Raw genomic sequence first — 25,390 nt, 5'->3', positions numbered from 1 at the left:
CAGAAAAGGGTCAAAGCCATTCTATAACATGGGTTGACAGTCTCTTTAAAGTTTGAACTAAAACATACAAGCTCACACACATAGACGATGTCATGTCATTCTGGAATATTGCAACAAAGCAGGACTCTCGGTGGCTTGTTGAGTTTCGTTTTAGTTGTCTTTTTTTTGCAAGCGTTCACACAGTTTGAATGGAAATGTGGGAAAGAAAGGGGGAGATTGATCCTCCTGCATCCCCCCCTCCCCTCCCAAACCCCTACCAGATATCACTTGTGATGCCAATCTCTCGTGAGGACATTGGCAGACGATTATTGTTCATGGTGCAGTCTCGGAAGGATGGCTCCCTGGTGATAATGATCTGTGGTGCCTGCCCATTGATGAGCGTCATTGGAATATTGCAGTACGTGTGTTGATTGCTTATCGAGGTAACGGGCACGGAAGTGGGCGGGGCGCCGTACTCATAAGTTCGACAGTAGTGCCTCATTTGCATATGATCCGCTTTGTGAAAGTTTGGCGGCAGCTCCGCCTGGGAAGGTGAGAGCGCGGCAGAGTTTGCTGCCATGGAGACCGTTGAGACAGTCTGCAGGTCCCCAAAAATACCCTGTTCACCAGCATCCAAAACCTGGCCTCGGGCAACCGGCTCCTTTTTCTTGACGGGCATCTCATACTGGACCTTCTTCCAAAACTTGGAATTCAGTTTGTTACACTTTGGCCCGCACCACTTGATGACAGATAGCAGTTTTATGGTGTCTTTTAAGGCTTCAATTTCATGATAGTTCATTACTCCTTCCACATCGGGGCACTCGATCAAAATCACTTTGATTTCTCCGGTCACCAGCATGTTATGTAGTCTGCTCTCCAGCTGAAAGAGACTCCAGCCCCGCCTTAGGACATAGTCCGGCGTCAGCACAATAATCAATCTCCGACTTTGATCAACAGATCTTGTCAAATCTTCAATGTAAGCTGTGGATTGAGAAAGAGGAGAAACAGATGACTTAGAGGGAATTAAAAACAAAAAGACTGCACGCCATTTTAACCGAAAAGTCATTGATGCAAGACTGTCCTATTGTGTTATACAGTGCCCCAGGCTTAGTGAAGATCTGGAACTCATGGTCTGAAAAATGCTTGGATATAGAGTGGCACGGTGGTCCAATTCCGCTCTTTAGTGACCTTCTGTGTGGAGTTTGCACATTCTCCCCGTGTCTGCGTGGGTTTCCTCTGGGTGCTCTGGTTTCCTCCCATACTCCAAAGCTTTCCCAGTTAGGTGGATTGGCCATGCTAAATTCTCCCTTACTGTCAGGAGGACTAGCAGGGTAAATATGTGGGGTTATGGGGATAGGGCCTGGATGGGATTGTTGTCAGTGTAGGCTCAATGAATCGAATGGCCTCCTTCTGCACTGTAGGGATTCAACAAAATGCCATAACCACCAGGCCTCTGAAGTTTAAAGTTTATTTATTAGTGTCACAAGTAGGCTTACATTAACACTACAATAAAGTTACTGAGAAAATCCCCCAGTCGCCATACTCTGGCGCCTGTTCGGGTGCACTGAGGGAGAATTTAACATGGCTAACGCACCTAACCAGCATGTCTTTTGGACTGTGAGAGGAAACCGGAGCACCCGGAGGAAACCCACACAGACACGGGGAGAATATGCAGACTCCACACACATAGTGACCCAAGCCGGAAATTGAACCCAGGTCCCTGGTGCTGTGAGGAGCAGTGATAACCACTGTGCCATCTCTGGACCAAGAACTGCAAAGTGAGTTGCAGTTGGATAACTCTTTATCGGCTGTCATGATGGGCCAAATACCCTTCTTTTGTGAAAATTTTCCATGTGCGGTATTTCATGACAGGATGCACTGCTTGCCTCTCGCTTGCATGAATCGTTTGCCGGCTGGCGGACACAAAAAAGCCCATCCACAGCCATAACGCGCACTCGGCAGCTAAACAGCGTGAGAATGGGCCTTCTGCCTCTCAGTCGTAGGAAGTCCCGTCCTTGAGAGGCGCCCGCCAATCAGAATATGATGTTGGGGGATTCAATGATAGCAATGTCATTGAATGTCAAGAGGAGATAATTAGGTTCTCTCTTGTTCATGGTGGCCATTACCTGGCATTTGCATGGCATGAATTTTAATTGCCTCAAGACCACAATGAATAGAAGCAGGAGGAAGCCACCAGGCTCTTCAAGCCTGCCCTGCCAGTCAGTATAATCCTGGTTAATCTATGTCGCCCTCAACTCCTTTTCTGAGCCATTTCCCCATTGCCCTCTTTTCCTCAATCTATCAAATATTAATCGACGTCCACTTTAAATACTTCCAATGGTCCAACCGCCACAACCATTTGGCAGAGAATTCCAAAGGTTCACCTCCCTCTATGAGAAAAAATTCTACGTTTTAAATGACCGGCCCTTCATCTTGTAGCTATGCCCCCTTGTTCAAGGCTCTCCCACAAGTGATAACCATCTCAGCATCTACCCTGTCAAGCCCCCTCAGGATCTTATATATTTGAATAAGGTCACCCCTCACTCTTCTAAACTCCAAGGAATGCAGACCCAGACTATTTAGTCTCTCTTGATAGGACTCCCTTCTCATCCCAGGAATTAGTCTGGTGAGTCTGCTTTCAGCCACCCAAGCCATGTTGTCTTGGTCTTGCTGAATGTGGGCACAGACTTCCTCATTAGATGAGGAACGCTGTGCGATCAACTTCAAACATCCCTACTTCTGAACTTTGAACAGAAGGAAGGTCTTCGGTGAAGCAGCTGAAGATGGCTGGGCTTTGGATACAACCCGTAATGAACTCCCGCAGTGGTATCCTGGGGCTGAATAAGTCGGCAGACGGAGTTGAACTTAGGAGAATGTGAGGATTTCCACTTTGGATTTAAGAAAAAAAAACAGACCATTTTCTAAATGGCTATAAGCTGGAAACTAGGAGCGGAAGAGATACAGTACAGAAATTGGTGAACATTACTGGACAGGTACAAAAAATAATTTAACAGGTTGATGGAATGTTGGCTTATTTAAAGATGGATAGATGGCAAAATTCCTGTGGTAAATCTGAGACATAGGTGTTTGTTAAAACTACCTTTTCAATATTACATTGGCTGTGAAACACTGGGAGACATCTTGGGGTCATGAAAGGTGCAAATCTTTCTTAGTTTTGCGACTTAGTCATTTTAAAAAATGATATTAATTTATTTTAACATGGAATAAAGTGATTGAGGGCCTGCACCGGAATTGTACCGGCACGCCCGCCCGGAATTGTACCGGCACGCCCGCCCGGAATTGTACTGGCACGCCCGCCCGGAATTGTACCGGCACGTCCGCCCGGAATTGTACCGGCACGTCCGCCCGGAATTGGGGTGGGCACATGGCTCGCAGAACAGAATTCTCCATTGGCCTCGGGCAGGATTTTACGAGCCTCACCCTAGCGAGGTCCTAAAATACAAGGTCTGGATTCAGCAGGGTTAGGGTTATGGTTAGCTTCGGTTAGGGTTACGGTTAGCTTAGGTTAGGGTTAGGTTGAGGTTTAGGGTTAGGTTTAGGGTTAGGGGTAGGGGTAGGGGTAGGGTTGGCAGGGAAAAACCATAGCTGGCAACAAATGAGCCTGCCATAACTGCTCATTTTTCTCTTCAAAACATATTCCACAAATATGTGTGTTCTCCCCTCTGTGATTCTTCACACAAATCCTCAGTCAAGAGGGACAGTGGGTGTTGTGCTCCTGGTCCTCGGTCTATGGAACTCTGAAAATCATCTGCTGGGAACTGCTACAAGGTGAGGGGGGAACTTAGGTGGGTTTTGTTTTCCCCTGCTGGGCTCTGCCTCCTCCTGACAGGGGTAGGAACTCGCCGAATGATTAATCGCAGCCAAGAAAACCCATGCCCTTCACTGCGCTGGTAGGCTAGGCCCCTTGAGACGACAATAATGCCTGCTCATTCTACAAAGCGAGAAGTGCTGTGCAGAGAGGGAAGATTTCATTGCAAACTATATAAAAAGAACCTGCATTTTTCTAGCATCAGTCACAACATCATCACATCCCAAACTTTTCATTTATTTGTTCATGGGATAAGTTGAAGTTTATTTATTAGTGTCACAAGGAGGCTTACATTAACACTTACAATGAAAATCACCTGGTTGTCACACACCAGCTCCTGTTCGGGTACACTGAGGGAGAATTTAGCATGGACAATGCACCTAACCAGCACGTCTTTCGGACTGTGGGAGGAAACCGGAGCACCCGGGGGAAACCCACACAGACACGGGGAGAACGTGTAGACTCCACACAAACAGTGACCCAAGCCCGGAATCAAATCCGGGTCCCTGGCGCTGTGGGGTAGCAGTACTAACCACTGTGCCACCATGTTGCCCGTGTGAGCGTCGCTGCCTAAGCCAGCATTTATTTCCCAGCCCTGAGGGCAGTTGAGAATCAACCACATTGCTGTGGGTCTGGAGTCACACACAGGGCAGACCAGGTAAGGATGGCAGATTTCCTTCCCTGAAGGACCAAGTGGGTTTTTCTGACAATCGACAATGGCTTCATATTCATCAGTAGATTCTTAATTCCAGATTTTTAAAAATAGAGTTCAACTTCTACCATGGTGGGATTCGAACCCGGGTCCCCAGGACATTAGCCGAGTTTCTGGATGAAAACCCCAAGGCTTTTTACTCTTATGTGAGGAATAAAAGAATGACCATGGTGAGGTTAGGGCCGGTCAAGGACAGTGGTGGGAACTTGTGTATGGAATCAGTAGAGATAGGCGAGGTGATGAATGAATACTTTTCTTCAGTGTTCACCAGGGAGAGGGGCCATGTTTTTCAGGAAGAGAAGGTGTTACAGGCTAATAGGCTGGAGGAAATAGATGTTCGGAGGGAGGATGTGATGCACTATCAATAAGGCGAAAGACTACCGATATGCCAATATAAGTGTAGGCTTTTATTCACAACAGAATCAGGAGCAGATCCCAACAATTAACCGACCTGGACTGAACAAGGGGGAGGAGACAGCCACCTTTATACTAGGTGCTGAGGGGAGGAACCAAACTGGAAGGGGATGTGTCCAGGTATGACAAACACACACAATGGTGGTCCATATAGGACAAAGGCACAACTGAGGTCCACCACATTCACCCCTTCCTTTTAAAAAACAACACGGGGGTGAAGCGGAAACAATATCACAAGTCCAGACGAACCGGTGGCTTGATCCGTCGTCGCGATCGTCGTAGTGCAGGTCGCAGAGTCGTCCGAGCAGGGAGCGATGTCGGCCCAGGCTCCGTACAGTGAGCGTCGAGAGAAGGCGCTGGGTGGTGTGAAGCGGACCGATCCGTCGTCCCGTCCAGTCGTCGGGTACTGCGTGGCGACGGCTCCGGCGACTCAAGCGAGCTGTACATAGGGGCGAGAGGAATGGGCTGTGGCCCTGGTGGCGTATGGGGAACAGTGGGAACCGGAGCTGGGGGGTGGGGGGCTGCAACAGGCTCTGGGCACACTACATTGGGGACAGGGACTGAGGGAGGAAGAGGCGTAGCAGTCTCCGAATGGACGACACCAGGGACCGTGGGGCGGAAGGACGTGGTGACCTCCGGGGCACCCGCGGGTGCCAAGTCACGGACAGAAACCGTGTCCTCCCGCCCATCAGGGTACGCTACATAAGCATATTGGGGATTAGCATGGAGCAGTTGGACCTCCTCGACCAAGGGATCTGCCTTATGGGTCCGGACATGCTTCCGAAGCAGGACGGGTCCCGGGGACATCAGCCAATCCGGGAGCGAAGTACCCGAGGAGGACTTCCTGGGAAATGAAAACATCCGCTCGTGAGGGGTCGTATTGGTCGCTGTGCACAAGAGTGACCTAATGGAATGTAATGCGTCCGGAAGGACGTCTTGCCAACGGCTGACTGGAAGGCCCCTAGACCGTAACGCTAATAGAACGGCCTTCCAGACGGTTGCGTTCTCCCGCTCTACTTGACCATTGCCCCTGGGGTTATAGCTAGTGGTGCGGCTGGAGGCAACGCCTTTGGCGAGCAGGTACTGCCTCAGCTCATCACTCATGAAAGAGGACCCACGGTCGCTATGAATATAGGCTGGGAAGCCGAACAGGGTGAAGAGCTTGTTCAGGGTCCGAATCACTGTAGCCGTGGTCATGTCCGAGCAGGGGAAGGCAAAAGGGAAACGTGAGTATTCGTCAATGATATTCAGGAAATAAACATTGCGGTTAGAGGAGGGGAGGGGGCCTTTAAAATCAACGCTAAGGCGCTCGAACGCGCGAGTGGCCTTCACAAGGTGCGCCCTACCTGGCCGGTAGAACTGCGGTTTGCACTCAGCGCAGACCCTGCATTGCCTGGTAATCGTCCGGACTTCCTCAAGGGAGAAGGGCAGGTTACGGGACTTGACAAAATGGAAAAATCTGGTGACACCCGGGTGACAGAGGTCGTTATGGAGGGACTGTAGCTGGTCTAGTTGGGCACTGGCACATGATCCACGGGACAGGGCGTCTGGGGGCTCATTGAGCTTCCCAGGCCGGTACATGATGTCATATCTGTAGGTGGAGAGCTCAATCCTCCACCGCAAGATCTTGTCATTCTTAATCTTGCCCTTTTGCCTGGTGTTAAACAGGAAGGCAACTGACCGCTGGTCCGTAATTAAGGTGAATCGTTGGCCCGCGAGATAATGGCGCCAGTGCCGGACGGCTTCCACGATGGCCTGGGCCTCCTTCTCGACGGAGGAGTGTCGAATCTCAGGGCCTTGTAAGGTCCGGGAAAAGAAGGCCACCGGACGGCCCCTCTGGTTAAGGGTGGCAGCTAGGGCAAAGTCAGACGCATCACTTTCCACTTGGAATGGGATGGATTCGTCCACAGCGTGCATCGCGGCCTTCGCGATGTCCGCTTTGATGTCATCGAAGGCCCGACAGGCCTCCTCCGCCAGGGGAAAAGAGGTCGATTTTAGGAGCGGACGGGCTTTATCTGCGTAACGGGGAACCCACTGGGCATAATAGGAGAAGAAGCCCAGGCATCTCCTCAGTGCTTTGAGGGTAGTAGGGAGGGGAAGCTGCATAAGGGGACGCATACGGGCTGGGTCGGGGCCAAGGACACCATTTTCTATCACGTACCCAAGGATGGCGAGGCGGCGTGTCCGGAAAACACACTTCGCCTCATTGTATGTGAGGTTCAGGAGAGTGGCCGTACGAAGGAATTTTTGTAGGTTGGCATCATGGTCCTGCAGGTCATGGCCGCAGATGGTGACGTTATCCAGATACGGGAAAGTGGCCCGTAGTCCGTGCTGGTCCACCATTTGATCCATGGCCCGTTGGAAGACTGAGACCCCATTGGTGACACCAAAGGGGACTCGGAGGAACTGGTAGAGGCGGCCATCCGCCTCAAAGGCAGTGTATGGGCGATCCTCCGAGCGGATAGGGAGCTGGTGGTAAGCCGATTTCAAATCGATCGTTGAAAAAACCCTATAGTGCGCGATGTGGTTGACTATGTCCGCGATACGGGGAAGAGGATATGCATCTAGTTGGGTATACCTGTTTATGGTCTGGCTGTAGTCAATCACCATGCGGTGTTTCTCCCCCGATTTAACTACGACCACTTGCGCCCTCCAGGGGCTGGTGCTGGCCTGGATAATCCCTTCCTGGAGCAAACGTTGTACCTCGGACCGAATGAAGGCCCGGTCATCCGCACTATAGCGCCTACTCTTGGTGGCTATAGGCCTACAATCCGGGGTGAGGTTATCAAATAACGGGGGGGGGGTGATCTTGAGGGTCGAGAGACTGCAGGTGGTGCGCGAGGGGCGCTGCCGTGACGGAGCCTGGCAGACGGAGAGCGGGGGATAAGGGCCATCGTACTGCAGGATGACGCTTCTATGATGGCTGAGGAAATCTAACCCCAGCAGTACAGCTGCGCAGAGTCGCGGCAGCACGAGGAGCCGAAAACGCTCGTAGACTGTGCCCTGTACCGTCAGCGTCACCAAGCAGCACCCGAGGACCTCCACTGAGTGAGAATTCGAGGCCATGGAGATGGTCTGGCTCCAGGGTCGCACGGGAAGGGCATATTGACGCACTGTGCGAGGGTGTATAAAACTTTCCGTGCTCCCACAGTCAAACAGGCAGTTTTCTGCATAACCATTTACCTTGATCTCCATTATGGACTTGGAGAGTTGATGTGGCTGCGACTGGTCCAGGCAAATCGATGCCACTGTTGAATTAAAGAAGAATCCATCTTCGTCGCCGTCTGATGACGTCACGGATGAAGCTTCCTGCTCAGCTTGCCTTGATGCCAGTCTCAAAGATGGCGACTCCCGCACTTCCGGTGACCGCATCAAAGATGGCGACTCCCGCACTTCCGGTGACCGCATCAAAGATGGCGATTCCCGCACTTCCGGTGACCGCATCCAAGATGGCGATTCGCGCGCAGCCGCCGCCTGCATCAAAGATGGCCGCGCCCTCGGAGCACACATGGCTCCACGAGTCTTCAGAAGCGGCTTTGCTCTGCAGACTTTGACAAAGTGGCCTAGCTTACCGCATCCGGAGCAAATCGCGTCCTTTGCCGGGCAGTGACGCCGAGGGTGCTTAGGGAGGCCACAAAAGTAACATTTGGGCCCTGCTGGAGCAGCCGTCGCAGTGGAGCCGTCGGTGGAACGGGATCCAAGGTAAGACCCGAGATTATGGGAGGCTGCTTCTAACGTTTCAGCCATCGTGGCCGTTTTCCGGAGGTCTAGGTCATCTTGTTCCAGCAGACGCTGCTGGATGTATGTAGACTCAATGCCCGCAACGTAGGCGTCGCGGATCAGATCCTCCGTGTTCTGAGCTGCTGAAACAGCCTTACAGTTGCATGCTCGGGCGAGGACTCGCAGGGCGCGCAGAAATTGGGCGCACGATTCTCCTGGCTGCTGTTTGCGGGTAGTTAGGAGGTGTCTGGCGTAAACCACGTTAGGGCTCTTTCGGAACTGCCCTTTTAGGAGTTCGATAGCGTCCGCGTAAGTAGCAGCGTCCCGGAAGATTCCATAGACAGTTTCGCTTACCCGGGCGCGGAGCACGTGGAGTTTAGCAGCGTCGGTGTCGATGGCCGTAGCGGTGTCGACGAATGCTTCGAAGCAGTCCAACCAATGATCAAATTTATCAGAGGCTCCAACCTCTTGAGGGTCTAAAGCTAACTTGTCGGGTTTTAGAAACTGCTCCATACTAGTAACTGTTGTGAATAAAATTGATGCACTATCAATAAGGCGAAAGACTACCGATATGCCAATATAAGTGTAGGCTTTTATTCACAACAGAATCAGGAGCAGATCCCAACAATTAACCGACCTGGACTGAACAAGGGGGAGGAGACAGCCACCTTTATACTAGGTGCTGAGGGGAGGAACCAAACTGGAAGGGGATGTGTCCAGGTATGACAAACACACACAATGGTGGTCCATATAGGACAAAGGCACAACTGAGGTCCACCACAGGATGTACTGGCAGTTTTGAATAAACTGAAGGTCGATAAGTCCCCTGGGCCTGATGAAATGTATCCTAGGATTCTTTGGGAGGCGAGGGATGAGATTGCAGAGCCTTTGGCTTTGATCTTTGGGTCCTCACTGTCCACGGGGATGGTGCCAGAGGACTGGAGAGTGGCAAATGTTGTTCCTCTGTTTAAGAAAGGGAATAGAAATGACCCTGGTAATTATAGACCGGTTAGTCTGACTTCGGTGGTTGGTAAATTGATGGAAAAGGTCCTTAGGGATGGGATTTACGACCATTTAGAAAGATGCGGATTAATCCGGGATAGTCAGCACGGATTTGTGAAGGGCAAATCGTGCCTCACAAATTTGATAGAATTTTTTGAGGAGGTAACTAGGTGTGTTGATGAAGGTAGGGCGGTTGATGTCATATACATGGATTTTAGTAAGGCGTTTGATAAGGTCCCCCATGGTCGGCTTATGATGAAAGTAAGGAGGTGTGGGATAGAGGGAAAGTTGGCCGATTGGATAGGTAACTGGCTATCTGATCGAAGACAGAGGGTGGTGGTGGATGGAAAATTTTCGGACTGGAGGCAGGTTGCTAGCGGAGTGCCGCAGGGATCGGTGCTTGGTCCTCTGCTCTTTGTGATTTTTATTAATGACTTAGAGGAGGGGGCTGAAGGGTGGATCAGTAAATTTGCTGATGACACCAAGATTGGTGGAGTAGTGGATGAAGTGGAGGGGTGCTGTAGGCTGCAAAGAGACATAGATAGGATGCAAAGCTGGGCTGAAAAATGGCAAATGGAGTTTAACCCTGATAAATGTGAGGTGATTCATTTTGGTAGGACAAATTTAAATGTGGATTACAGGGTCAAATGTAGGGTTCTGAAGACTGTGGAGGAACAGAGAGATCTTGGGGTCCATATCCACAGATCTCTAAAGGTTGCCACTCAAGTGGATAGAGCTGTGAAGAAGGCATATAGTGTGTTAGCTTTTATTAACAGGGGGTTGGAGTTTAAGAGCCGTGGGGTTATGCTGCAACTGTACAGGAGCTTGGTGAGACCGCATTTGGAATATTGCGTGCAGTTCTGGTCACCTCACTATAAGAAGGATGTGGAAGCGCTGGAAAGAGTGCAGAGGAGATTTACCAGGATGCTGCCTGGTTTGGAGTGTCGGTCTTATGAGGAAAGGTTGAGGGAGCTGGGGCTGTTCTCTCTGGAGCGGAGGAGATTGAGGGGAGACTTAATAGAGGTTTATAAAATGATGAAGGGGATAGATCGAGTGAACGTTCAAGGACTATTTCCTCGGGTGGATGGAGCTATTACAAGGGGGCATAACTATAGGGTTCATGGTGGGAGATATAGGAAGGATATCAGAGGTAGGTTCTTCACGCAGAGAGTGGTTGGGGTGTGGAATGGACTGCCTGCAGTGATAGTGGAGTCAGACACTTTAGGATCATTTAAGCGGTTATTGGATAGGCACATGGAGCACACCAGGATGGTAGGGAGTGGGATAGCTTGATCTTGGTTTCAGATGAAGGTCGGCACAACATCGTGGGCCGAAGGGCCTGTTCTGTGCTGTACTGTTCTATGTTCTATGTTCTAATAGTTTAGTGTTATTACCACGAGCCATCACCTCCGCTTTGCAACCAATGACAATCTTTTCAGGTAAAGTCACCGTTGCAATATTGGCAAGGACACAAGGGAAAGTGCCACTGTGTTGCATTGAATAGCAACCTTTGGTTCTTAATCAGCCAATTGGGAGAGTAGACAGAACTTCGGGTTAACATCTCATCTCGATTATGAGCTCAATCTCAGAAGTAGGTTTTGGACCTACAACTGAATGACTCAAAGACAAGAATGTTACAGTGAGCCATTGTAGACATTTATAATGTCTTTCTAATAACCCCCGGGTGCTCCGGTTTCTTCCCACAGTCCAAAACTGTGCAGGTTAGGTGGATTGAACATGCTAACTTGCCCCTTAGTGTCCCAAGATGTGCATTTAGGTGGATTGGCCACACTAAATTGTCTCTTAGTGTCCAAAGATGCGTAGTTAGGCGGATTGACCATGCTAAGTTGTTCTTTAATGTCCCAAGATGTGCAGTTAAGTGGATTGGCCATGCTAAATTGCCCCTTAATGTCCAAAAATATGAAGGTTAGGTGGATTAGGCATGGTAAATGCATGGGATTACAGGCATAGGGCTCAGTTAAGATGCTCTTTCAGAGAGTCAGTGCAGGCACATCGGGCGAATGGTCTCCTTCTGCACTGCAAGGATTTTATAAATAGCATTTAAAATAATTTTTTAAGAAATTGAAAACATACAGAACTTCAGGACTGCTTCATGTCTCTATTACATGGGAGAAAGTCATGATGTGGAGATGCCGGCATTGGACCGGGATAGGCACAGTAAGAAGTCCCACAACACCAGGTCAAAGTCCAACAGGTTTATTTGGTAGCACGACCTTTCGAAGCGCTGCTCCTTCACCAGGATGAGTCACCTGAAGAAGGGGCAGCGCTCCAAAAGCTCGTGATACCAAATAAACCTGTTGGACTTTAACCTGGTGTTGTGAGAATTCTTACTGGGAGAAAGTTAGACAGAGAGTTATATATGGGCAGAGGTTAAACCATTCGCAAACAAAGCGCATCAGTTTAGCTTCTGAAGGCAGAACCATCTGTCAACCTTAATCAGCAAAAGTTAAACACAAGCATGAACTAACTATGTGAAGACTTTCATCATTTCCAGGATAGTGAATCAAATAGCACTATAGCAGTGTGCACTAAGAAATAAAAATCATTGGTTGAAAATAGATTGCGCAGTTATTAACTATTTCAACAATAAAGTTAAAAGTAAAAAAGTCAAGATGTCAGATTGCCACTATTAATAATTCCGACGGAGTAGGATTCATATCTTTTTAATCATCGGTAACCAGTGGGTTGCTATGTTCCTGAGTCGAGATGTCGTTCATTCTTTATTTATGAATGTCCAACAATGTCGAGTACATTGAAATGCTGGGCTGTGAAATCCTGCAACTCAGCACAGTGTCGACGTCAGTCCCACTGCTGATTGAGCTAAGGCTTTAAGACTTCTGCAAGCAGTAATGACATTCCAAATCACTATTACGGCACGAATATCTGGTGTCTTCCACTTGTGTGTGTGTTTCTTTTACAGAAGCTGCTACCTTTAGCTGCTTCAGCTGTCTTGCAGAAAGGTTAGTCTGAGAAAGTAGCTTTGCTGGGAAAGATTTGTGCGGATGTGGGAAAAAAACTGGGAGGACAGCTCAGTCCAGGTCTTTTATCTTATGGAGTGATAGGACATCAGCTCCCACTCACTATCCATCATCGAGTATAAGCTTGATTGCATTTAGCTGTCTTGGGAGAAGCGTATAGTCGAGGAAATTCCAACAGGAGGAGGCAAGAAAGTTCAGGGGCGAAATGTTGGAGAGATGGTCGTGCAAGTTTAAGCACATGACTCTGTCTCTTGCATGGGTTCAAATCCCACCATAGCAGCTGGTGGAAATTGAATTAAATTAATAAAGTCTGGAAATTATGAAGCTATTCTTAGTAATGGTGACGACCATCATCGATTGCTGTAAAAACCCATCTGGTTCACTCTATTGGCTCTGTCTACACTTCCCGCTGCCTCGGCAAAGCAGCCAGGATAATTAAGGACGCCACGCACCCTGGACATTCTCTCTTCCACCTTCTTCTGTCGGGTAAAAGATACAAAAGTCTGAGGTCACGTATCAACCGACTCAAGAACATCTTCTTCCCTTCTGCTGTCAGGTTTTTGAATTGACTTACCTTGCATTAAGTTGATCTTTCTCTACACCCTAGCTATGACTGTAACTCTACATTCTGCACCCTCTCCTTTCCTTCTCTATGAATGGCATGCTTTGTCTGTAAGCGCGCAAAAAACAATACTTTTCACTGTACGTAAATACATGTGACAATAATAAATTAAATCAATCAATCAATCATGTCCTTCAGGGAAGGAAATCTGCCGCCTTTATCCGGTCTGGCCTAGGTGTGGCTCCTGACCACAGCAATGTGGTTGACTCTTTACTGCCCTCTGAAATGTCCTAGGAAGTCACTCAGTTCAAGAGCATTTCGGGATGGGCAACAAACGCTGGCTCAACCAGCGACGCCCATATCTCATGAAAAGTTAAAGAATAAAATACTCATGATAACTTTCAGGCATAACCTCACAGATTAGTTAGTAGTATTGTACAGGCCCAGGGACAGATCACTTGTCTCCTTCTATTTGAAAAGTGCTGTTGAGAGGGACAACTTTATTTATTTTTCTTTACACAGAGATCCAAAGGCCAGATTACCCCATTGCAACATTCGTTGAAAGAGGCAGGTGGGTCCTGCATATGGAAATCCTGCTCCCATTCCTGTCGGTGGCAATTGTTTACAGCATTGGAAAGGGGTTGGGTTGTGAGCCTGCATGAGACACTCTTGACCTTGGCAGCTACATTGTGGGAGTGGGCACCTTAGACCTACTGCAATGTTGATGGAACTGGGCCAGTTTTTGAAGGTGACATGGTTCACACCATCCCAGAACTGTCTTGAGCCATGGAGGATCCCTAGTCTGGAGTCTGAAATCTTTTAATAGGTAAGTTCAAAAGATGTTGTCAACTTCACGTGTCACAGTGGTTAGCACTGCTGCCTCACAGCACCAGGGACCCGGGTTCGATTCTGGCCTCAGGTCACTGTCTGTGTGGAGTTTGTCTGTTTTCCCTCTGTCTGCCCTGGTTTCCTTGTAGTCCAAAGCACTGGCTGTGCTAAATTGTCCTTTAGTATGCAAAGATGTGTAGGTTAGGTGGATTAGTCATGGTAAATGTGTGGGGTTATGGGGTTAGGGTGAAGGGGAGGGCTTGATTGGGATGTTCTTTCGGCGAATCAGTGTGGACTCTGCACTGTAGGGATTCTGTGATTTTATGATTATTTAATAATAATGGTTAGTTCAGTATGTTTTTCATGGGGCAAATAATGATCGGGCTTTGTTCTTAAAATGCAAGTGAACATTACATTGTGAAAGTGGAAAAGTCTTCAGATGCATTAGAATACATTATCAAATGGATAAAGTGTTTGCAAGCAGTGAACAATTCTGATATTCAGATTTGACTGTGTCAATCGTCCCTTGTTATTTAATCTATTAATTGATCAACAGCTCAGAGATTTGTTTCCCTGCTTTAAAGCATGAGATAATAGCTGAGCTCTTTCAACGACTCTGGAGGTTTTATTTACACAGTTGTGTGATAGAATCTCAGAACCTCATTATGCATTCTTGACTGAGCTCCAGATCCCACTAATGGGTTCAACTCAGCAGGGGTTGTTTTACAGCTGACAAGGAAACTATGCGTTTGTTTATCTAGATACTTTTAGGAATATTAACAGGAGAATTAATTCTTGAAGTGGATTTTGAATAACTTCTTGTTTATCTTGACAGTTTCATCAGTATCTCAAATATTTCCTCATGTTATTATAAAGCTCAAGAACTCTGTACATAGTGGATGCTGTGCAAGTGGGAATGGGGAGGAGGGAGCATGGGTAATGTGGGGGAGATATTGGGGCATAGACATGAGGTATGAGTGGGGGGAATAGGGGGTTGAGGATTAGGGGCCTCACTCACCTACCAAACTGGGCTGATGTGCCAGCAAATGGAGGTGGACCTTCTAACCTGCACACCTTGACATCCACCCGCTCCAGCTTTAGCATCTGCCCTAGTTGAGAGGTGATGACATTCCCCGGGCACCCTAATGCTATGGGTTGAAAACATGGTGGGGGGACATGGCCATTCAAGAGGTGGGATTGCAACATTGGAAAATGGCCAGACTCCCGACTGCCACTTGGAAGGGGAAAAACCCGATCCTTCGTGTTAATGTTTGGAATCTGTTCCCCAAGTTGTTAACTGGTCTGGATTTCTTTTCCTGTGTGAATCTTTAATCATGAGTCAAAACCCCTGTCACTCAATGTCCTGCTCAGATTCAGCCAAGGGTGAATGTAGTTGAAATCAGATAAATGTAGTCATTCTTTGACTCCATTACTTCATAAATTTAGTGGATGGATAAAATTGTGCATATGGTGCATTTATAAAAACAGATGGAATATATTTTGGTTCAAGGAATAGGTAGAGTGACAATAAATAGTGGGTACAATTTTTTGCCCGCACCATGATAACCTTGATAACCATGATAATCAGTGGGAGGGTGGCAGGTGAGGGGACAGAATCATAGAATCCTACAGTGAAGATTCAGGCCATCGAGTCAGCACCAACCACAATCCCACCCAGGCCCTATCCCCAGCACCCCATGCATTTACTCTCGCCAGCTCCCCTGACACTAAAGGACAATTTAACATGGTCAATCCAGCTAACCCGCACATCTTTGGACTGTGGGAGGAAACCGGAGCACCCGGAGGAAACCCACGCAGACATGGGGAGAACGTGCAAACTCCACAGAGACAGTGATGAATCACCACCTTGCTGCCTCCACCCTAATTAAGTTTGGTGCAGCTGTCCTACTGCCAATTGTGTCCTTGAAATGGGCAATTAAGTAACTTCATACTGCTGCACTGGTATTAATCTGATGGCGGGTGGGCATGCCATGCAGGAAGCCATGTGTGTTTGCTTGCTTGTGGGTCCCCAGTGGGTGTTCCTCATTCTAAGGCACTCAGTGCTTGATTGAGGGACCAGCATGGGGAAGGGGAGGCCTACTGGCAGCTACTCCCCTGCTCTTGCTGCCAATCATCCTCCCACATTACTCCACGACCCCACAACCTCCAGCAGCCCCCCGCCATCATTCACTTGTGCCTGGATTCCACCGAAGCCTTGAGGGGGTGTAGTGCACACAGCAGCCACCACCTCCCTGGTGGCACCACTGAGTACAAAAGAGCTGCTGACCTCGGATTGGCTGACAGCTCTCGGCGGGTGGTCCCTCCGCTCCTGGGAGGGGAAGACCCGCGCTGGCCTGTCAACTGCCTGAGTGGCACAAGATGAGGCGGTCCTCCCCCAAAAGAGGCGACACAAAGGTCTCACCAGCTGGTGGCCAAGACTCGCGCCACCTCCACAAGATTCTGTCCAACATTTTGTGGTGTATCACTCTTGGACATGAGTGCTTATTGTTTCACACAACCATAGCAACAGCTCACAAGTATTAACAGCTGCCAAAAAGAAGCAATATTATATTACCGAGAACCAGACTATTAACAAGAAGGTTGGAGTGAATTAAGGCAGCGAATTAAATGAGTGCTGGAACATTTATAAAAAGTTTAGAGAGAGAAAAAAGGTTTGCTCTGACGGACGTATAATCCATAATTGGGTTTTCAGACGAAACACTTCAATTGATGTCAGCTGCTCGACTGATTTTGACCAATTACAGATCTCACCATTTTCTTTGAATGAGCCTTTGAAGTGAAGTTAATTCAATATTACTTTAAATCCTCCAGAATTGGGAAACACTCATTTAAAAAAAATCCAGCTGCTTCATGTAAAGCATTTTTTTTTACTGATACAGTTTGTGTGGTACATTGATACCTTTCCCTCCTTGTCTCAGCAAGGATGATGGCCAGAGGCTATTATCTGTGCTGGAGATACAGCAGGGTTTAAAGTTTTATTAGTGTCACAAGTAGGCTTACATTAGCATTGCAATGAAGTTACTGTGAAAATCCCCTAATCGCCACACCTGTTCAGGTACACTGATGGAGAATTTAGCATGGCCAATGCACCTAGCCAACACATCTTTTGGGCTCTGGAAGGAAACTGGAGCACCCGGAGAAAACGCAGACACGGGGAGAACGTGTAAACTCCACACAGACACCGACCCAAGCTAGGAATTGAACCTAGGTCACTGGCACTGTGAAGCAGCAGTGCTAGCCACTGTGCCACCGTTGATGTCAAGATAAGGGAAAGTTGACACAGAAGTTTTGCCTGCTAAAATAACGTACTGACACTTGGGGCTAGATTTTATAGAATCAGAGAATCCCTACATTGCAGAAGGAGACCATTTGGTCGACCGAGTCTGCCCTGACAACAATCCCACACAGGCCCCATCTCCATAACCCCACGTATTTACGCTGCTAGTCCCCCTGACACTAAGGGGCAATTTATCATGGCCAATCAACCTACCTGCACATCTTAGGAGTATGGGGGGAAACCAGAACACCCGGAGGAAACCCACCCAGACATGGGGAGAATGTGCAAACTCCACACAGTTGCCCATGGCCAGAATTGAACCCGGGTTACTGGCACTGTGAGGCAGCAGTGCTACCACTGTGCCACCCTTACGCTCCTATGTTGACAGATTTGAAGTTGGGAGGAGGTATGTAGAATCCAACTCACCACCTACCTGTCCATTCCTGCCTCCATCACATTTTTACCAGTGGCAGTGATGGCACGGGCGACCTGTCCATCCACGGAAAAATTGAAACTCCTATGTGACCAATTAATTCCCACTTAAGGGCCTCAACCTGCCAAAGCTGGGATTGAACCGACAGTGGAAGGGGACAGTGCCAAGTGCCCAACCCTGGCTGTTTTCCCTGTGCAGGCCGGTGGTATGAAAGAGGCTCCCTCCTTAACGTGTCTCCTGGGCCCATCGAAAGGCCAAATTCCCCGACCTTAGAACCTTTCCCCTAAACACCTTGCCCCAACGTGACCCCCAAAGTCTGCTGACTTGGCACTCAAGGAGATTCCTGACTCAACTCAATGCTGAATACCTCCTTGAGCTTGAATGACTATCAATTGCCAGTGCTGGAGGGCTGCCGGTCTCTCATTGGCTGGCCACTGTCTGAGAGGGAACTTCATAATTGGTGACCATATAAAGACAGCGGGGCAGATGTCCTCCTATTTTGGATCAGTGTTTGTCGGGTGAGAGGTACGGGGGTTTCTCCCCTGACATTTTGGTTGGACTAAGTTGGGCTGGGCTGGAGTGGGGCGGGGTTGGTTGGTGGCTGCACTGCCCTGTAACATCCAACTCCTACTGTCAGTGCTCAAGCAACAATAGAGGCCTCTTCAGCACAGTGCGAGGTGGGGTAGGAGTGACCAGGAGTCTTGATTATGTGGGCCAGTAGGGATTCAGTGCTTTTAGGTATGTCACTGCATATCCGAAACAGATGGAACACTCTGCTTCCACGTACACTTGATGAAAAACCCTGGCTTTGAGCACCATTGCAAAGAGGGAGAAGTCTTTGTGATCCCCAGGAAATTAAACAAAAATGGACTATTTGCATGCATGCAATGCCAACGAACTTCATTCATTAAATGAGTGTGAAGGAATGTACGCGAGCTTCAGCCCCTATGTTACATAGTTTATGGTCTTCTTGCTCTTGCTGGCCAGGATTCTCCAGCCGTTCACATCTTGCCGCCACTGCCAGAGCGGATGGGGGAATTTGGCGCTCAGCCAAATCTATGTTCACTGCAGCGGGACCAGAGAATCCCGCTGGCATGAAAGGCTGGAGAATCCCGCCTGCTATTTGTGGGATTTTGCTGTGTGAAAATTGGTTGTCTGTTCTGAACTATTCTATGATTTTATAACTGCACTAAGTATGGTATTAAAGTGAGTCGTATCAGTCAATGCCTTGCTGTCCCTTCAGTTCTACTGATAACAGAGCCATCCATTTTAATTTTTTCAACAGGGCGAGTAGCATTTTTCCAAGGCCTGAATTTTCAGGATTGTGGCGGCTTGGCTATCCCAATGGAACCAAACCCCTGCCAACTCCAGCAACCCCAATGCCAATTTATGATTAATGAGTGTTGATTGGCATAAGGTGAGACCTCTGCCCTCATTCGGGAGGTAGCCCTGTTTTAGAGACTCCAGTCATTCCGGGAACAGCGCTGCAGTGGCCAGAAGAGGCACTGCAGGGGGCTGCTCGGAACTAAGATCCGGGACACAGAGGACAGGAAAATAGCAGGGAGTCCCCAGAGTGGGGACGCTCAAGAACATCTGTGGGGCTATAAGGGGCATGATTGGAGTCTTCGCGGATAGACTGAATGAGAGGAGGGTGGTGGGGGAGGTCTGGAGGCCACCAGGCTTTGAGAGGAGGGCCTAGTGAAGGGGCCTCCTGATGGAGGCGCCACCCTCCTCACACTTCCCACCCAAGACTGAACTTTGTTTTTCCTTGGTCTTCCTTCTCTGACCTGTCACCTGCACACCAAACTAAAAGTTGAGGCTGGGCTGAAAAAGGCATTTAAGTGCGGCTCTTTAGGGCGGCACGGTGGCACAGTGGTTAGCACTGATACCTCACAGCGCCAGGGACCCGGGTTCGATTCCGGCCTCGGGTCACTGCCTGTGTGGAGTTTGCACATTCTCCCCGTGTCTGCGTGGGTTTCCTCTGGATGCTCTGATTTCCTCCCACAGTCCAAAGATGTTTGGGTTAGGTTGATTGGCCATGCTAAATTAACCCCAGTGTCAGGAGGATTAGGAAAGTAATATGTGGGGTTACGGGGATAGGACCTGGGTGGGATTGTTGTCGGTGCAAGCTCGATGGGCCACATAGCTTCCTTCTGCTTAGTAGATTCTATGATAATGGTTATCAGCCTTCCTATCTGATGCGCTATCAATTAGGCAAAAGACTACTTGTGTGCCAATACAACTGTAGGGTATTATTCATTACAGAACCAGGAGCACATGCCAACAGATAACCAACACGAACTGAACAAGGGGGAGGAAACAGCCACCTTTATACTAGGTGACAAGGGGAGGAGCCGGTCGGGGATGTGTCCAGGCATGACAAACACACAACGGTGGTCCAGGTAGGACAAAGGTACAACTGAAGTCCACCACACTATCTGAGACCCTGCCGTCCCACTCTAGAATCACAACCAGGTTGGGGCAGGCACGAACGTGGAGGTAATTCTGTCCATGCAATTGCACGCTTTCCCCCACCCCCACATACACACCTCGGAACCCCACCGGGAGTGGGTGTGCAAAATTCTGGCCCAGTATGGCATGGTGGCACGGCACGGTGGCACAGTGGTTAGCACTGCTGCTTCACTGCACCAGGGACCCAGGTTCGATTCCCAGCTTGGGTTACTGTCTATGTGGAGTTTGCACATTCTCCTCCGGGTGCTCCGGTTTCTTCCCACAGTCTAAAGATGAGCAGGTTAGGTGGATTGGCCGTGCCAAATTGCCACTTAGTGTCAGGGGGACTAGCTAGGATAAATGCTTGGGGTTATGGGTATAGGGCCTGGGTGGGACTGTGGTTGGTGCAGACTTGATGGGCTGAATAGCCTCCTTCTGCACTGTTGGATTCTATGATTCTAAGTATTGGGAAGGTGCCAAATACAAGATGTTTAGCAGAGTAAATCTCAGGGAGATTAGCCAATATGAGCACAGCAAATAAGCATAGCTCTAAATGTGCAGCAGTCTGTCCATCGCTGTGGGAGTAAATTATTAATTACAGTTTCAACTGACTGTAGTGTTAGATCAGGTGATACAGTAAAGCCCCGGGCCTCGCCTGAGCAAATTACAGAAGGCAGTGATTTGATAAAGTCATTCCGAGCAAAACAAGCCAACATCATTACAGTTTTACTGAAGCTAAGAGACAGAATCCGTTGTAAAATATCTCGTACGGCTGTATTAAGTAGATCTTGTTGCTCCCAGGTGACCTCTGTTGCTGTTGGCAACCTTGATGCACACAAATATTGTTACCATTTCCAAAAGAACAAAGACCCAGGCTGGGATACTCCAGCTTCGCCCACGGCTGGGGTTCTCATCATGTATTCCCTTATCTTGTTTGTCCTGCCCAAGTGCATCACCTCACGCTTATCCAGATTGAATTCCGTTTGCCACTGATCAGCCCATCTGATCAGCCTGCCCATAGCTTCCAGTAATCTAAGGCTATCCTCCTCACTACCCTACCAATTTTCATATCTTCTGCCAACTTACTGATCAATCCCCCTATATTCAAGTCTAAATCATTGATATGAACCACAAACAGCAAGGGTGCCAACACTGATCCCTGCGGGACCCCACTGGACAGAGGGGCCCCTATTTTACCATTTTGATTCGAAGTGCTGGACGGACTTGAAACTGGGAGTGTTTCAGACCCGAATTTTGGACCTGTTCTCAGGCGCCCCCCCATACACACTCTGCCTGCAAAAATATCAGTGATTCCGAATCGCGCTGCACAAGCCTGTGGGTGGGGCTTAACGCGCCCGAAATCCTGCAGCTCCGATCGGCACCTCCAACTGCACACGCGCAGAAAAATAAAAGATAGAATGTGACTCCCCTGCCACATCGCTCCTGGGCTGGATAATGCCTCCCCCTGGCCCCCACAGACATTGCCCCACCTCAACAACATTACTGATCCCCTAATCCCTCTACCCATCCACCACCCAGACCAATCGCGGGCCCCTCTGCCCCCCCCCCCCCCCCATTGATCACAGGCAGAGTGGCAATGGCCCCCCTCCTCTCCCCCCACTGATCTCAGGCAGAGTGGCAGCGGACCCCTCCCCCTTCCCCCCATTGATCACAGGCAGAGTGGCAGTGGACCCCCCCTTCCCCCCACTGATCATAGGCAGAGTGGCAGCGGACCCCCCCTTCCCCCCCACTGATCTCAGGCAGAGTGGCAACGGACCCCCCCTTCCCCCCACTGATCATAGGCAGAGTGACAGTGGACCCCCCCCCTTCCCCCCACTGATCACAGGCAGAGTGGCAGAGGAACCCCCTCGCCCCCCCCCCACCCCTCCTCCCACGATCTCAAGCAGAGAGCTGTCAGACGCTTGTCACTTACCTCCTCACTAACTCTTACTGATGGAGTGCCCGAATCAGACTTATATGGAGCATGTCTGTTTTGCGCCGATTCCGGATGGGCGAACGTGGTGGTAAAGGGGGAAGTGCCGATAAGATTGGGCGTGCAGCTCATTAAGTCAATTTATATGCATGCAAATGCATTTAAATGGCTGTTGCGCCCATTTTGGGCACAGTACTGATCGTGGTCATTTTTAGGCGTTGGCACGGAGGCGGGCGTGGATCACACTATTTGCCTCATGCCCGACTTTACCAAGCTTTCGCACCTGAAAATGGGCAAACGTGATGGTAAAATCAGGCCCAGAATTCCAGTCCGAAAAACACCCCTCGACCATCACCCTCTGCTTCCTGCCACTCAGTCAATTCTGGATCCAATTTGCCCAATTTCCTTGGATCCCATGGGCTCTTATGTTCTCTGTCAGTCCCCGCCCAATATGTGACCCTGCCAAAAGGCTTGCTGAAGTCCAGGAGGACTACATCAAAGCATTGCCCTTATCTACACACCTGGTCAACATTTCAAAAAATTCAACCAAGTTGCTTAGTCAGGACCCTCCCTGAACAAAACCATGCTGTCTTTTCCGAATTAATCTCTGCCTCTCCAAATGAAGCTTGATTCTATTTCTCACAATTGCTTCCATTAGTTCCCCCATCACTGAGGGTAGATTGACTGGCCTGCAGTTTCCTGGTTGATTCCTTCCTCCCTGCTTGAATAATGGTACCACATTGGCTGTCCTCCAATTCTCCAGGCCCCCCTCTCCTGCGGCCAGAGAGGAATTGAAAATGATTGCCAGCACCCCTTCTATTTCTTCCCTTGCCTCACTCAACAGCCTACGGTACATTTCATCCGGCCCTGGAGAATTATCTACAGTTAAGCCTGCCAGGCCACTCAGAACCTCCTCTCTATCCATGTTAATTTCTTTAATTGTATTGCAGTCCTTCTCCCTGATTTATATACCCACATCGTCTCTCTCACTAGTGAACACCAATGCAAAGTATTCATTTAGAACCCTTCCTATGTCCTCCGGCTCCACACACAAGTTACTACTGTGATCCTTAATGGGCACTATTCTTTCTCTAATTATCCTTTTGTCCTTAATGTACTTGGAAAACAACTTGGGATTTTCCTTCATTCTCAGTAATGGTCTCGGTAATGGTGACCAAGGCAAATACCATTGAGTGTGGTTAAAAACCCATCCTTACACAGTCTGGCCAAGATTTGACTCCAGTCCCACAGCAATGTGGTTGACTCTTAACACCTCCCTGAAATGGCTTTGCAAGCCACTCAGTTCAAGGGCAATTAGGGATGGACAAGAAGTGCTGGCCTTGCCAGAGATCCCCTCATCCCATCAAAGAATCAAAAAGCCACAATCAGCAGATAGAAATAGGACATTGATGCAGTCACACACATAACACAGTTGTGTGGTAAATTATCAGTCTCCTCAGGTAGTGCATCTGCCACTTCAATAGCTCAAAGTGGAAGAAAAGGAGGACTTTGCAATGTATGAAAGTCAAAACTGTCTTGTTAAATGCAGCAGAATCTTGTCCACAAGAAGTTTGAAGTGAATACTCTGACAATTGAGGAGAAAGTATGTTAACTGACTATAGCAGTAGGAGATGTGATGGTGCTTTTATGTGATAGTGAATTAACTTACAGTTGGGTCAATCTGCAGGTAAGAAAGTCAACCAATGTGCCTGGTTAAATGTCAGTCACAGATACTGATGGATCATTTTCTCTTTGTGTCACACCTACTTTCATTCATGGAAATACATAGAAGAACACAGAAACCGGCCATTCAGCCCGAACAGTCCACCTTGGTGTTTATCTTCCACACAGCCACTAAACTAATCAAATTTCCCAGCCTATTTCTTCCTATCCCTTCATTCACATTACTTTCATCAACCTTGATCTTGATGTTGGCCTAGTTTTCTGTCACCAACACTGGAAATAAACTCTACAGCATTCATTACGTAAAAATGATTCTCTCGCAGTCTGTTCTAAGTCATTTATCACTCAATCTCATATAAAATTATGAAAGGCATAGATAGGGTGAACGGTGGGAAGCTTTTCCCCGGGTCGGTGGTGACGTTCACGAGGGGTCATAGGTTCAAGGTGAAGGGGGGGAGGTTTAACACAGATATCAGAAGGACATCTGTGGGGGCCTGGAATTTGTTGCCGGGCAAGGTGGTGGAGGCGGACACACTGGGAACGTTTAAGACTTATCTAGACAGCTATATGAACGGAGTGGGAATGGAGGGATACAAAAGAGTGGTCTAGTTTGGACCAGGGAGCGGCGCGGGTTAATTGTTCTTTGTTTCTCGTTTCAAGGCTTCATTCTATGATCATCTTGCTGGTGCCAGTACAGAGCGAGACTGCGGATAGTTGGGAACCTGTCTCGGGGGCAGGGAATTCAAATGGTGTTCGTAAAGCAGAAGTGGAAATGAATAGGGTTGGGAAGCATTTTCTGATCAGGGCCAGTGTGATCTCCTGGACTCGTTTCGATCGCCACAGGGGGTTGGAGAGGCATTTCCCAGATTTTCTTTTCCCCATATTGGCCCTGGGGTTTTCACTCTGGGTTTTCGCCTCTCCCTGGAGATCACATGGTCTGGAATGGGGGGGTGGGGGTGAGTTAATAGGTTGTGATGAACAAAGCATCGTAGCTGTGAGGGACAGCTCGGTGGATAGGATATTAGGATGTAGATAGGCTGGAAAATTGGGCGGGGATCCTGGATTCAGGATTCAATCCTGGACCGGGGAGCGGCGCGGGCTTGGAGGGCCGAAGGGCCTGTTCCTGTGCTGTATTGTTCTTTGTTCTTTGTTCTTTGTATCCATAATTTTTTGTATGTCGCTCCTCAACTACTGGAGTCCATTTCTATCCATGGAAATATAGATAAAAGGAGCAGGCCATTCAGCCCCTCGAGCCTGCTCCGCCATTCAATATGATCATGGCTGATCCTCCATCTCATTGCCATACTCCATTCTTTGCCAACACCCCTTGACACTTTAGGGTCTAGAAATCTCTCTATTTCCTTCTTAAATAAATTCAATGACTTGGTCTCTGTGGTAGAGAATTCCACAGGTTCTGAGTGAAGATGTTTCTCCTTACCTCAGTCCTAAATGGCCTCCCTGTATCCTGAGACCCCTTGTTTTGGAACACCCCCGACCAGAGGAAACAACATCCCTGCATCTAGTCTGCCCAACCCTGCCAAAATGTT

At 48.7% G+C, this 25,390-nt stretch overlaps 1 protein-coding gene across 1 annotated transcript in view; it reads right to left on the bottom strand.

Moving 5' to 3' along the window:
- Nucleotides 1-253: 253 nt before the first annotated feature.
- The window catches only part of il1rapl2 (interleukin 1 receptor accessory protein-like 2), a 502,399-nt gene continuing 477,262 nt past the window's right edge, over nt 254-25,390 (bottom strand). The window contains exon 11 of the mRNA XM_078212065.1: nt 254-960. Within this exon, the coding sequence (XP_078068191.1) occupies nt 254-960 (707 nt within the window). The remainder of the gene's footprint in view (nt 961-25,390) is intronic.

The sequence above is a fragment of the Mustelus asterias genome, chromosome 4 (assembly GCF_964213995.1).
Source record: "Mustelus asterias chromosome 4, sMusAst1.hap1.1, whole genome shotgun sequence".
Classification (NCBI taxonomy): Eukaryota; Metazoa; Chordata; class Chondrichthyes; order Carcharhiniformes; family Triakidae; genus Mustelus; species Mustelus asterias.
This window is presented reverse-complemented; position numbering and strand designations above follow the sequence as displayed.